The 13,002-nt window shown below is 47.7% G+C and overlaps 3 protein-coding genes across 3 annotated transcripts; all 3 read left to right on the top strand.

Moving 5' to 3' along the window:
- Window positions 1-2,495: 2,495 nt before the first annotated feature.
- On the top strand, window positions 2,496-3,515 carry EV420DRAFT_631657 (uncharacterized protein; the record flags this gene model as incomplete). Its single annotated transcript, XM_060482865.1, has 7 exons — window positions 2,496-2,527; window positions 2,591-2,628; window positions 2,687-2,777; window positions 2,834-2,918; window positions 2,971-3,036; window positions 3,094-3,198; window positions 3,264-3,515. Coding segments are annotated over 7 exons (495 nt in total), but the record flags the coding sequence as incomplete, so codon positions are not given.
- Window positions 3,516-3,603: 88 nt separating this feature from the next.
- On the top strand, window positions 3,604-6,070 carry EV420DRAFT_631427 (general substrate transporter). The gene is made up of 8 exons (XM_060482863.1): window positions 3,604-3,903; window positions 3,959-4,073; window positions 4,125-4,289; window positions 4,342-4,856; window positions 4,909-4,957; window positions 5,004-5,280; window positions 5,329-5,514; window positions 5,566-6,070. Exons 1-8 carry the CDS (start codon window positions 3,801-3,803, stop codon window positions 5,800-5,802), a joined length of 1,647 nt encoding a protein of 548 aa, XP_060328266.1. The 5' UTR covers window positions 3,604-3,800; the 3' UTR covers window positions 5,803-6,070.
- Window positions 6,071-7,516: 1,446 nt separating this feature from the next.
- Window positions 7,517-12,293, top strand: EV420DRAFT_631430 (P-loop containing nucleoside triphosphate hydrolase protein). Its single transcript, XM_060482864.1, has 8 exons — window positions 7,517-8,005; window positions 8,055-9,464; window positions 9,519-10,369; window positions 10,420-10,969; window positions 11,021-11,108; window positions 11,159-11,223; window positions 11,271-11,556; window positions 11,612-12,293. Exons 1-8 carry the CDS (start codon window positions 7,706-7,708, stop codon window positions 11,923-11,925), a joined length of 3,864 nt encoding a protein of 1,287 aa, XP_060328265.1. The 5' UTR covers window positions 7,517-7,705; the 3' UTR covers window positions 11,926-12,293.
- The last annotated feature ends 709 nt before the right edge of the window (window positions 12,294-13,002 follow it).

The following is a 13,002-nucleotide window of genomic DNA, read 5'->3' as shown; positions in this document are numbered from 1 at the left end:
GACCTTCAACCTCTACCGGAACTTCCTCGATGTCGCACATTACTGCATCTTGTCCAGTTCAGAAGTGGGCATCATTGGTAGCCTGCCAAGCACTGAGGCCATCTACATCATTGGACACATCCAAGTATGCGGCGGATCAACAGGCATGGTGTCGAATTCGTACTCGGTAGGAATGGATATTCTGGGGTTTGGGTCCATGTTATTGATTTTAACTAGGTGCGTATATTAATAATTGTCTTTCAACCTTTGGTCAATAACTCTCAGACGCAGGTTCGCAGGTGGAACTGCACCGTTGGAACTGTTGTCCACCTTCTCGATACATACAGGGATCAAACTGTACCTCCCATTCCTATGCCGAGGCGACAGATCATACGAGACATACAGATACAGACATCGCCCAACCTACAGTGAACATGCTGCCATTGCTGATGAATTTCTAAATCGAATCATTGCCCTACAAGCAGAAGGTGGCGTGTAGTTTGGTGAGGATGGTGGCTTGTCCCCTCAACTTGCAAAGTCTTCCCATCCGAAAACCGACGGCTGGCTTTCCCAGTATTTTTTTTCTTCCCTAATGCCCTTTCCTGGCATTGGAGTCCCGAAGTCCAAGAAGCTCACCTTTCTCATCTCGTCGTTCCGCGGATGTCAGTAGTTCTCGCGGCGATAAGCAATCTAACCTTTGATCATGCACTAGCCTGGGACGGTAAGATGACTCTTTGCATCTACCCATGCATCACGAATAGAATGGTACGCTTTTCTGAGGGACACGTTTTACCAAGCTGTCGCATGATATCAAAGAGAGTTCGGAAATAGCGCAGGGAACACATATGGTTAGTCTTCATCGTTTTCAACGTCAGGCTCTCGACTTATCCTTTACTCCTGCCGTGTGGCTTTATTCGTTTTGTTAATTTTGTTGCCACTGGTCGTTGTCTCCAAGTCTCCATAAGCTAAATCATGCTACGGAAGTGAGTCGTTTTCTGGCTTTCTCATTCGCGTTCTAATGTCCATGTACAGCCTGTTTTTACGACGATTCCTGTCTTCCTTCACATGTGAACAATCATAAGGCAAAGAAAAATACACTTAACGCCAGTAGAGGTGTTTTAGTCGAAAATGAATACGATGTTCTCGCTATTGATCCGCGGGTTTATTTTTGGGGTTGAGACGCCCTTACCGATAATCATTTAGGTCAACTCTCAAGAAGTATTGTAACACAAGTCTCTTCACTGACAAATACCCGTAGGTTCATGACCTATAACTTCAAGCTCAAGTTCGACAGACACTATATCTATAAGAATATCCGCAGAACGCCACGATGACTTGTCAGATAAGCTTTGCCATTGGAGCCATACGTACAGTTGGAATACTTCTTCTCACCCACCAAACCCCGAAGAAGCACGTATGCCTATATTAAATGCTGTCAACCATTCGGTTTGACAGCTAGCTACGCCTCCCTCTTTTCTCATTATGCTGGGACTCGATGCCGGAGGCTCTATTGCATTGCCCTCGGAGTGTTCTAGGTCCTGGAAAACCCTGTTCAAACAGTTTTTCTACGATAATGGGGCCCTCCTTCTCATGACTGCATCGCAAGGAGTTTACTCTATCCAGGAGGTCAGCGTTAAACAAATGAGCAAGCTTGACCCGGCATTGCCTACACTTGAGGTAAATAATAAAGCTCTCGTTATTCTTGGCTGAAGTTTACTTTTTAGTGGCTGATATTTCGATCGGTATGCATTAACGCGATACATTTGAGAGTCAAGAGATTTCCATCTAATCACCATCCTTCAAGGTCTTGCAATACATACTCTGCCTATGCGCGTCGCTATTATCGCGCGTCGCAGATCCAATCATGGGGCCAAAGGGTGTCAGAACTCTGCTCGTAAGGAACAAGAGGATGATGACAAAAAGGGGAAAAAGCGACCGACATCCATCCCCGCAAGCCGAGATCAGATGGACGCAGGTAAAACCTGCAAGGAATGATATTACGTTCGCTAGTTGAGGTTCAACTCAAGCAGAAGGAAATACGAAGCAGGGACAAAGAAGAATGGGATATCCGGACATACGTTTACGTGCAGGATACGGTACACAAAGTACGACTTAGGATACAAAAAAAAAAAAAAAAAAACTCTGCTCGTGTGGCAAGGCACGTTCGGGTACGTCTTTTCATCCTTGTCTTTTTAAACTTGAAAGCTCACCCTCACGGCTCAGATTTTGCGGGATGTTCGGAATATACTACTCACTCAAGTATCTCGCCTTATCCGAAGTCACCGCGTTGATTTTCCTTGCTCCCTTTACGACGGCGATACTCGGAGTTATCACTTTGGGGGAGAAGATTGGCCTTGGACAAGGACTCGCCGAGTGTGAGTGAATGCCATGTTGACTGCGACTCATTATGAAAGTTAAAGAGGTCTACAGTGTTTAGCATGGTCGGCGTTTTATGCATTGCGCAACCTGCATTTCTCTTTGGTTCTGCGGTCGAGGAAGAAAATCTTGTCCTTGACATCGATCCTAGCCATCATACGATAGCAATTGGGTGAGCCAGGACAGTCCATTTCATTGCCACTTTGCTTGAATTAAATTTTGTCTCTCTTGGTAGCGCGGCGTTGGTAGGTGTGCTCGGACTGTCAAGTGATTGTGGGTTTTCATTTCATCTTTCACTACAATGTCGCTCATCCATCAAATTTCCCCAAAGACACGGTGATACGAGCTATTGGACGACGCGCACACTCATATCATTGTATGGCATACCACGCTTTGCAATGCGGGGTTGTTGCTAGCATTGTGTAGGCCATTCCGTTGCTTTGGTTGTGGATGACATATATTTGCTAACATACGGAAGGATGCTTGTGACTCAGACACCGTTCGTTATGCCTACACAGTGGTTGTGGCTTACGATTATTGTTCTCTGTGCATTTCCTGCCCAGGTGATTTCAGATTATTCTGTGGGATAAACGTGATACTGATTCAGATTCTCAGATGTTCGCGGTAATGGGCTTACAGCGGGAGACGGCGGGTAGGGGAACGACTGCTATATATACTAAGGTAACCATTACAGCCGCCCTTCTTTGGCAAATTCTATTCATTGGCTTCTATGCTTAGCTTATATTCGTTACAATCCTCGAGCATATATTCTTCGACTTCCATCCCACTTCTTGGACGGTGACCGGAATGGTCATAATTGTGGTTTCGGCACTGTATATAGCGGTATGCGTCATGCGTCGTCTGCGGTTTTCTCATGATATTAGTTTTTTTTTAAATTTACATTCCAGGTGTCCAAACCAGAACGCAGAATCACACTTATAATCGAAACAGGCTCTAATGAAGAAGAGGCGGAGGAGGCAGTTTAGACGAGTAGCTTGGCTCTGGAAGGCTCTACTTCGTTACTAGGCAAAATTCCACGACATTGTACGTATTTCTTGACGCACTCTGCTGCGCTTTTTCTTATCTTCGTCGTTCGGGTATGTACTCAGGCCACCATGTGGTGGGAATTCCTATACAGCTTTTGTGCGATTGCACCACTGGTGATGGGGAATAGAGATTGAGCGGGGAATGGAATAGACTGAAATGGAACATCAAAATGAGTCTCGTGAACGAGGTGATGGGTCTCCGGATCGGTTTATCCTGATCTACTTCCCTCGTGCGTGAACCAGCTGACCTCTAGTTGCCGCACTACGATACGAGGTGCCGTCGAATACTTGGCTGCATTTGAAAAGATCCGACGCCACAGTTCAAGTGTATAAAGGTCGCCACAAACTGCGATTTTCCATCAGATCTCGGGGTCTTGCCCATACATCAGATTACCCACCATGTGGAAAGTTAGGTCAGACAGGATGCCCTATTTTGGCCTTACAGGGATGGCACTGAACGCTTGGGTCAATGTCGCGTGTATCACGGCTATGACGCTTTTTGGTGCGACGCATCCCGTTCTTTCCCACGTTTCTATTGAAGTAGAGGTACATATCAGGATACGATCAAGGCGTATTTGGCGGGATCATCGTCACGGACGACTTCTTGAAGCAGATGGGTTACCCCGACTCGAGCCTCCAAGGCACAATCGTGTCTCTGTACGATACTGGATGGTGGGTTGCTTAGTGTCCGTTTTATTCGCGTCTGACATATTACCTCCATAGTTTCATCGGTGCCATGAGCTCGTTCGTCATTGGTGAAAGATTTGAGCGGAAGAAGATGCTCATGTTCGGAGTCATTGTGATGTCCGTTGGAGCCATCATACAAACGTCCTCTTATAATGTACCAACAATCATTGTCTCTCGTATTATAACTGGTATAGGTAATGGGTGGGTTCTCCTTTTATTCTGATGCCGTTTCTTCTCAATGACGTCTATCAAGCATTAATACAGCTACTGCCCCAGTTTGGCAAAGCGAGACTACTAAACCCTCTCTTCGAGGAAAGGTTGTCGTCCTTGGAATGATGTACGGGATTACCTTTATTTCTTCATGTACGCACGAACACGGAATAACGTCTCTTCCTAGTATGAATATTGCGGGATATGCGATCAGCAATTGGATGACGTTCGGACTGAGCTATGTTGGAGGAAACATCAGCTGGAGATTCCCCCTCGCCTTTCAGCTTGTCTTTTCGGTCATCATGCTCTGCACTGTTCCGTGGCTTCCCGAGAGTCCTCGTTGGCTTCTTGCTCATGGGCGTGAGGCAGAGGGTGTGTTAATTCTCATCGTGCTTGAAGGAGAGCATGTCAAATCGACAGACACTACTATCGTTACGCAGAAGGCGGAGATTCTTGAGGCCGTTCGCATTGAAAGGGAGACCTCTCCAAGCTTGTCGGACCTCTTGCACGGACGTACTGGTGAGACTGGTATGGTAAAGCGCATGTGTCTCGGCGCGGGTGAGCGTTGCACTCTCCGTTGCAGATAAGTGCCTAATGCTCGGGTCCTTAGGAACGCAATGGATGCAACAGTTGTCTGGAATCAATGTCACCAGCTATTAGTGGGTTAATGCCCTTAATATTTGTTCTTTCGCTGATTTTTTATAGTCTTCCTCTCGTCTTGCAAAACTCTGTCGGTCTATCGAACCGTCTCTCTCGGCTCCTCGCTGCCTGCAATGCCATCTCTTATCTCGTCTTTTCCTTCGCCGGCCTTCATCTTATCGAGCGAGCTGGTCGGAGAAAACTCTTGATATGGGGTGCAGCAGGCCAGGCCGTATGTTATATCTTCATTTCTGCCTTGCTCTCTCAGGGCGGGACGAATTATGGTGCTGCTGCGACCGCCTTCTTCTTCGTGTACTATATCTTTTTCGGTGTCTGTTGGCAGGTGAGTAGACCGTACCTTTTGACCCGACAGTTGTTGAGTACCATGTAGGGCGTTCCGTGGCTGTACCCTGTGGAAATCAATTCCCTGTCGATGCGAACAATGGGCGCGGCGTTAGCCACTGGAAGTAATTGGATATCCAATTATTGTGTCGTACAAGCGACGCCTCCAGGTATTCAGCACCTCGGCTGGAGGTTCTACCTCATCTGGATGACGTTCAATATCGTGATTATTCCTGTAGGTCGATGCAATCATTGATGCAGGAGGATATACTCAAGCTTTCTCCAGGTCGTATACCTCTTTTACCCGGAGACTTCAAATAGACATCTAGAAGACATAGATCGTTTGTATAGAGAACACAAGGGAATGGTCTTTGTGTTCCGAAACAAAGAGGCCATACAGATGGAACGACCAGAGCGCTACTCATTGACAGATGAAGAGAGGGTATCTCAGGTGAAAAAGAATCTAGTTGATGTAGGAATTATAAACCATTTGGAGCATGCAGAGAACGAGGAGGATACGTAGAAACCAGGAAAGTACTGAGTTCGACGAACAGCGTATGACAACCATCGAGTATTTATCGTACGTCATACTATTCGACGATTTTACTGGATGATGAAGGATATGATTGACACGGAGAATGAAGGCGAGTTTACCCTCTCCGAGCAGACATGTCGGGGTGAGAATAAACGCTCAAGGGAGGGAGGCCCCCGGGGAACGCGGGCATGTTAACTTAGTTGCCGGGATCATCCGGACGCAACGGTTGCCCAAAATAGGAGTATGAATAATCTTTTTCTCCCCGTCAACACATTGAAGTCTTCCCTTTAACTGACACACCATACCGTCTGCCGAGGACATGATACATACGGATATGTTTTATAAAGTGAGTTTGCTTTTACAATTGAACAATCTGCTTACGTTCGCAAATCCTCTCTATCCCTAGTTGTTGACGCTACACGTGTAACCTGTTCAAGCTATTCCCAGTGCCAATTTGATGCGACTTGCCTAAGACGTGAATAAACAATGACGTGCCTATAATCCTTCAAGCTTCCCGTCGTAAATCTGCAAAAATGTCCTGTCTTTATTCCACTCAAACAGCCTTTGCAGCTCCAATACAATAGGCAACAATTTTCCCCGTTCATGACGCTGTCAGGAATATCCTCGTAGAGCTTCTCAATGTCGTCTCCGTGACCTGGAAGGAGTTCTACCTCTTCATCAAAAATGTTACCTGGTTATGAGCTCGGAACGACCCGAAGAGTTTCCGTAGGGCGAGCGCCATTTACACGGTCTTGACAAAAACCTTATGCAAGCTATGCGAATAATAAATAGGGCCTTTTCTCGTGGGGATCTTGGATAAAGCTTAGGAACCTTTGTCTCAGAGCTCCGTAGCCGCCATATTGTGGAACATGCATTCGGGCTCACAAAAGGTTCTTCGAATTGGAGTCGATGTCATGGAGGATCTTCCTCGTCACATGAATGTGGTCCGCCGAGATGCGCGAAATTACGGACCGCCTGTATTGCTTGGATCCTGAATGGTGGGCTCGTGTAGAGACACCATGGATTTGCTGGTTGGAGTTTGCTGGTCAGATCTGTCCTTGCGGCGCCACAGGGTTAGCGACTGGATACATTGCTTATATCAATGCGGGTCGAGAGAATCCCTACCTGCGTACGGTAGTCAAATGTTTAACCCTTTTCTGAATGTGGCGAAGCGGTTACGTGCTACCTTTGACTCAGTTTCGATGGTCCCATGGCTCAATTGTGGCTGGAATCAATTCAGTTCCTCTTTCAAAAGTCTACCATGCAGTATAAAAGCCCTTGGTTTTACGGCATCGCTGTCTGTTCCCCAACTTTTTCTCTCCGCTTGGTTTCCCTCTGAAACGCAAGTTCGGCGACCGGTCCGTCTACCCGTGTCACACGGAGACTCCGGAACGCCCGGGCACGATGGCCAACCAGTCGCTCCTACCCTCTCCCGCCCTTCTCGTCACTGACCGCCACAGTCAAATAATGTCAAAGGACATCTAGTCGCGTAGATACTTTCGAAGTTGGTCATTGCAGTGACTGCTGTGTATCATCTTACTGGCACCACCGTCCAACTCAGCACTCTACTTCTTATTCCAGTGTACTATGGTGAGCTTGTTCGCCCTGGAAACTCTCCAAATCAACGTCTTACTTTGGTTTGTTGTCGTAGATCAGCGCTCTCCGTATATCGGACAGCATTGGGTAGCATGATGGCGATGCTAATCTCTGGAGTTGGATCTATCGCCTGATTTTGGCGAATCTTGGGAGCTTTCGTCCAGGGGCTAGTCTCGCTTCACCAAAATCTTTCAAGACTTCCAGAAGTGATGAAAGTGGAGCGGGAGAGTCGGTCTTACTGGCGCCGTTATTAATTGGGCGGGGGCTGTCTTCATCCTAGCTTCATCCTAACCCCATGTCTGTCGACAATATTTCCACCAAGTCTGTTGATGACTCTCTTGCGTCGGGATGGTCTCTGGCAGACAACCACGAAGAGAAACTTTCATTCTCTTCGGTGATGCCGGTGGACGTACGGATTCGGAACCTTTCTGTACAGGTAGAGGGCATAAGACAATGGAAAGAGTGTTTCCCTGGCCTCAGGAAAAATTCTTCCGATTTGGAGGCTCGCAGGATCAAGAGCCTTCTCAGCCATATCGACGCTGATTTTCCTCGCGGCACTCTGACAGGCATTCTCGGTAGCAGCGGCAGTGGAAAGGTACGCGAGTTAGTATCAATTGCAGGATGTGCTCTGACATGTCCCTCAGACGACGCTACTTAACGTTCTGTCTGAACGCATGCGCGGCAGTAACCTCTCCGTCCAGGGCGAGCGCCTCCACAATAATTCGATATCCCTATCTAGTATTTCACATGCATATGTTACTCAGACAGACTCCCTTCTTCCTACCCTCACAGTTCGCGAAACTCTCACATACGCTGCAAGCCTACGTCTCCCCGCTACTACGAGCCGCGCACAACGCGCCCAACTAGTCGACGATATCATTCTCGAACTCGGACTAAAGGACTGCTCGAACACATATATCGGGGACGGTGTACGCCGCAAGGGGTGTTCTGGTGGAGAACTGAGACGTGTCAGTCTTGGTATCCAGTTGCTGGGAAATCCCTCTGTGCTGTTTCTGGATGAGCCAACGACGGGCCTCGACGCGACAAGCGCCTTTCATCTTGTGAAGACGCTGAAGAGTCTCGCGCAGAAGGGCAGGACGGTGATCATGACCTTGCACCAACCTCGCTCTGAGGCGTTTCTTATGCTCGATAGGGTTATGCTACTCTCTCAAGGACGCACTCTCTACGCTGGTGCCTCTTCAGCAGCGATTAATTGGTTCGAGGGACTTGTCCATCCATTAGAACTCCACGTCAATCCTGCGGACTATCTAATCGATGTTGCTGCCGTTGATGTTCGCACGGTTGCGGCTGAGGAAGCGTCTCGAAGTCGTGTCAGCAGGCTCATCGCAGCGTGGAAGTCAGAGTCTGCTGTCCGATTCCCGCCGATCAAACAGGAATTAACGGTCAGCAACATCGATAAACGAGATGTACACACGGCACCTGTTGGCCGTGTGATACTCACTCTAATCTCTCGGAAACTGAAGACAAGTATCCGCGATCCATTTGGTTTGGGCGCCACTTTGTTCGAGGCCGTGATCATGGGGCTGTTCGTTGGAGTCGTCTTTTACCATATTCCTGACTCGCTGGCGGGAATTAAGACCCGGCAGGGCGTGCTTTATACATCAGTGGGTCTGCAAGAGTACCTGATTATGATGTATGAGGTGTATCGTCTGACCATGATAGACCTCCCCGTATTTGACAGAGAGCACAGTGATGGCATCGTTGGCATCGTCCCATGGATCATAAGCTATCGTACTGCGCACGCCATCCTGGAGGATATTCTAGTCCCTTTCGTCTTCTCCGCCATCACGTACTACATGGTCGGACTCTCACCCTCGTATACCCAGTTCTTCTACTATTTCGCTGTCGGACTTCTCACTCAGTACATTTCGGTCACCTTTGCGGGCTTTGCTACCGCCATGACGAGGGATTTTTCGAAAGCCACCATCATAGCAAACATCGCGTTCATGCTGCACACGTACCCCTGCGGGTTCTTCATCCAAGCTGATACCATTCCTATTTTCATCCGCTGGACAAAATGGATTTCCCCAATTGTAAGCCGTTCTAGTTTGCCATGCTCTTATCCGTTAGCTGATCTTTAATGATAGTTCTACGGCTTTACCGGGTTGGTTTACAATGAATTTAAAGGCCGCTTTTTCACTTGTCCTTTCGGTGATGCCGTGACAAATCCTAACTGCGCCAACTACCGAGGCGATTTCATAATCAGCTCTCTCGCTGTACCGAACATGACCTGGACATACATCCCGATATGTGCCATACTCGGCATCGCTATCTCATACATCATAGGTCAAATGCTCTTTCTCCATCTCTTCAAAGTCAACGTCTCCATGCTTGGAACCAAGAAACGTCCGGAGGATGAGTCCCGGCACGCATCTAGCGCTCCCGTGTCCCTCACTCCAAACAGCGTCGCTGGCATCGACGTTGACGTCACGGATTACACTCTCAAAATCCGCCCACGACGAGGAAGGGATAAAAAAATCCTTCAGGGAACTACTTCTTGTTTCGAGGCTGGAAAAGTAAACGTCATTTTGGGTCCTTCCGGGAGCGGTAAAACTACTCTGCTCAATCTCATGGCACAGCGACTTCAGTCGACACTTCAGACGACCTACGTTGCCGGGGGAACGATGACGCTAAATGGCGTACCAGCTAAACCAGAGGTGATGAGCACCCTGTGTTCGTATGTAACACAGGATGATTCTGCTCTTCTACCATATCTCACCGTTCGCGAGACTTTGCAGTTTGCTGCTGCATTGCGGCTACCAAAAGCTATGTCCAAGGAGGAGAAACGCCATAGAGCGGATGAGGTTATGCTGAAGATGGGCCTGAAGGATTGTCGGCACACTCTCATCGGGAACGAGTTGTTGAAAGGTATCTCTGGAGGCGAGAAACGACGAGTGAGCATTGCCGTCCAGGTGCTCACAGAGCCTCAGGTTCTGATGTGAGTAGTGTTTCTGCTATTGTTAATATGATTTGCTCATTGCTTTCCAGGTTGGATGAGCCGACATCAGGGTTGGACGCATTCACAGCAGCGTCTATTCTTGACGTTCTAGCACAACTAGCGAAGGAAGGTCGAACGATCATAACGACGCTTCATCAGAGCTCCTCCGAACTTTACAAGCGATTCGGCAACGTGCTGCTGTTGGCGAAGGGTGGTCGGGTTGCATACTCTGGTGCTGCAAGTGAGATGCTCGACTATATGTCTTCGGTTGGGTTTGAGTGTCCTGCTATGATGAATCCTGCGGATTTCGCATTGGACGTCGTATCGGTTGATACGCGGGAGGCCGAACAAGAGGAACTTGGTAGGGCGAAGGTCAACGAGCTCGTGAAGGCCTTTAAGGGTCGCCAGAAGGAGAAAGGCAGCGTATCACCGCTGCCTGACAAACACTTGGGGATTTCATTAACTAATTTCAAGGGATATGAGAGGAAGATGTTGTCCATTACCACTTCGCTGCCGATCCTGCTTAAACGTGGCGTTCTGGCGTTTCTTCGGCAAAATTCCTTGTTGTTCGTACGGATTGGAAGTATCCTTGGCCTCTCGGTACGTGTTGACGGTCTTCTCCGATGGATGGCTCTCATTGTTAATACACAGATTGGTATTGGACTCTTCTTCTCGCCGATTGGAGATGATTACCCGAGCATTCAGTCTCGTGTTGGTTGTATCCAAAAGACACTTCCGCGTGAGTCGCTCAGTTTACTGAATCTCGCCAATCTAAACGCTTTGGAATAGTGTTCTTCATTGGCATACTTCAAAATGTCGCAGTCTTTCCTGTAGAACGGGATTTCTTCTACAGGGTACGTTGACTTTTGGTGAATGTCTATTAGTCTGACTTCTCTCCTAGGAATATGATGACGGTGTTTACTCTGTCGAGGCCTTCTTAACCTCATACGCCTTATTAGAGCTTCCTTTCGAGGTTGTCACTGCATTGGTCTATTCACTATTTGTTTCAATCTCCGCCAATCTTGGGAGGACAGTTTCGATTTACTTCATAACTGCCTTGAATGGGTTGTGTATCGTGAACGCCGGAGAATCTCTCGGCATGATCATGAATACCTTTCTTACCCAGGACACGGGTCTGGCTCTGAACATCACGAACATTCTGATGTCTATCGCCATGTATATGGCAGGTAAGCTGCATTTAACATCCGTCTTAGCTGTTACTTATTACGCGTGATATTTCAGGTCTTATGAGTCTGAACATGCCGGGCTTCCTGAAAGCCTTGAACAAGCTGAACCCGCTTGGCTACTCTGTTCGCAATATGATGCCTTACGTGCTCCGAGGCCGGACATTTTCGTGTGGAGATGACCAACGACTCACAGACGGATCATGCGCAATCAGTACAGGCGAACAGGTGCTCGAAATCTTCAAGCTGAATGATGTTAGCGCTCCTTTGAACCTCTGTGCGGTCGTGATCAGTACCGTTGTGTACCGTCTCCTTGCTTACGCTGTGTTGAAGCTGGTAAAGAGCAAGTTCAAAATAGAACGACGACAGTGATGAATTAGACGGCATTTTTATCATGACTCTTACGTTGGGATTTTGAACGTGTATCATCTGTATTCTTAAGCATTGCATACATACTAGAAATAGAGTTGTGATATATTCATTGTGGACTCTTATTCCATTCCTTAATGTTTAACTGCATACACGTCTATGTTTCGTCGTTACCGATCCTTCTTGCATACTTATGATCATATTTCCTAAACTTGTGTATGTCCGATTTTTGTTTACTCAGGTTCTCAAGGTGAGATATTTTTCCCCGATGGTGCTGCTTCTGACTGAAGACATTTCGATGTGTTCAATTTGAAAGAGAAGGCTGCACGCCCAAACCTTCACCCTATTCTCTGGATGGATAATCCAACTTTGATCCACGATTCTCTGCTCGCTTCACTAGTACCGCAAGCGCTCTCTCGGAGGAGACGAAAACAACCTGGTTCAATGTTTAATGTACCGAGTGCAGAGCCATTCGAGAACACGTCCATTGATTCTCCATCGATGGCAACCAGTTCATTAGAAGTGCCTATGTGATACACCTTGGCGGCGTCCCTTCTTTCTACCACAAAATTCGCCCTCAACGCCACTTATCCAGTCCTCCAAGGGCCGACACGCGTCGAGGAGTCTCAAATTGGACTGAGTTTGGATGCGAGTTGTCGGGTGTGTAGACGGTATGACTCGAGGTATTGTGAGGGAGGAATGAAATGGGAATAGCGTTGAAAATTCCCCACTTTGCAGGATGAGTCTCCCTTTCCAACGTACATCGCCTGTGTTGACTGTGTTTTCACAAACTAACATACCATTAGGTAGTATCCGAACTCTGGGATTTGGTCCTCGTCAAGGGTCCCTAGTATGGTGGATATTGATAAAAAGTCAAACCATGGTGAGTTGGTTCGTTGTTGGTTCTCTTCTCCTAGTATCTAATGTCGCGTGTCTTGCCCTCGAGCTCACCACACATCCTCGACCCAGATGTAGGAGCCGGATTTGGTTAAAACGGGAGCGTAACCTCTATGTCGAGAGTGAGGTTCGACTGATAGATCAAACCAGACTCTCGACTACGTTAACGGATTCAGGCTTGGA

This window comes from Desarmillaria tabescens (genome assembly GCF_030435595.1).
Source record: "Desarmillaria tabescens strain CCBAS 213 chromosome Unknown EV420scaffold_29, whole genome shotgun sequence".
NCBI classification, from domain to species: domain Eukaryota; kingdom Fungi; phylum Basidiomycota; class Agaricomycetes; order Agaricales; family Physalacriaceae; genus Desarmillaria; species Desarmillaria tabescens.
Note: the sequence above shows the minus strand (reverse complement) of the source record. Positions and strands in the feature narration are given on the sequence as shown.

Excerpts from the sequence above, each read along its gene's own strand:
- EV420DRAFT_631427 (XM_060482863.1), top strand. The coding sequence starts at position 3,801 with ATGTGGAAAGTTAGGTCAGACAGGATGCCCTATTTTGGCCTTACAGGG. Across the intron at positions 3,904-3,958 it reads CACGGCTATGACGCTTTTTG|GATACGATCAAGGCGTATTT; the intron begins GTGCGACGCATC and ends GGTACATATCAG. Across the intron at positions 4,074-4,124 it reads TCTCTGTACGATACTGGATG|TTTCATCGGTGCCATGAGCT; the intron begins GTGGGTTGCTTA and ends TTACCTCCATAG.
- EV420DRAFT_631430 (XM_060482864.1), top strand. The coding sequence starts at position 7,706 with ATGTCTGTCGACAATATTTCCACCAAGTCTGTTGATGACTCTCTTGCG. Across the intron at positions 10,370-10,419 it reads ACAGAGCCTCAGGTTCTGAT|GTTGGATGAGCCGACATCAG; the intron begins GTGAGTAGTGTT and ends ATTGCTTTCCAG. Across the intron at positions 10,970-11,020 it reads GAAGTATCCTTGGCCTCTCG|ATTGGTATTGGACTCTTCTT; the intron begins GTACGTGTTGAC and ends GTTAATACACAG.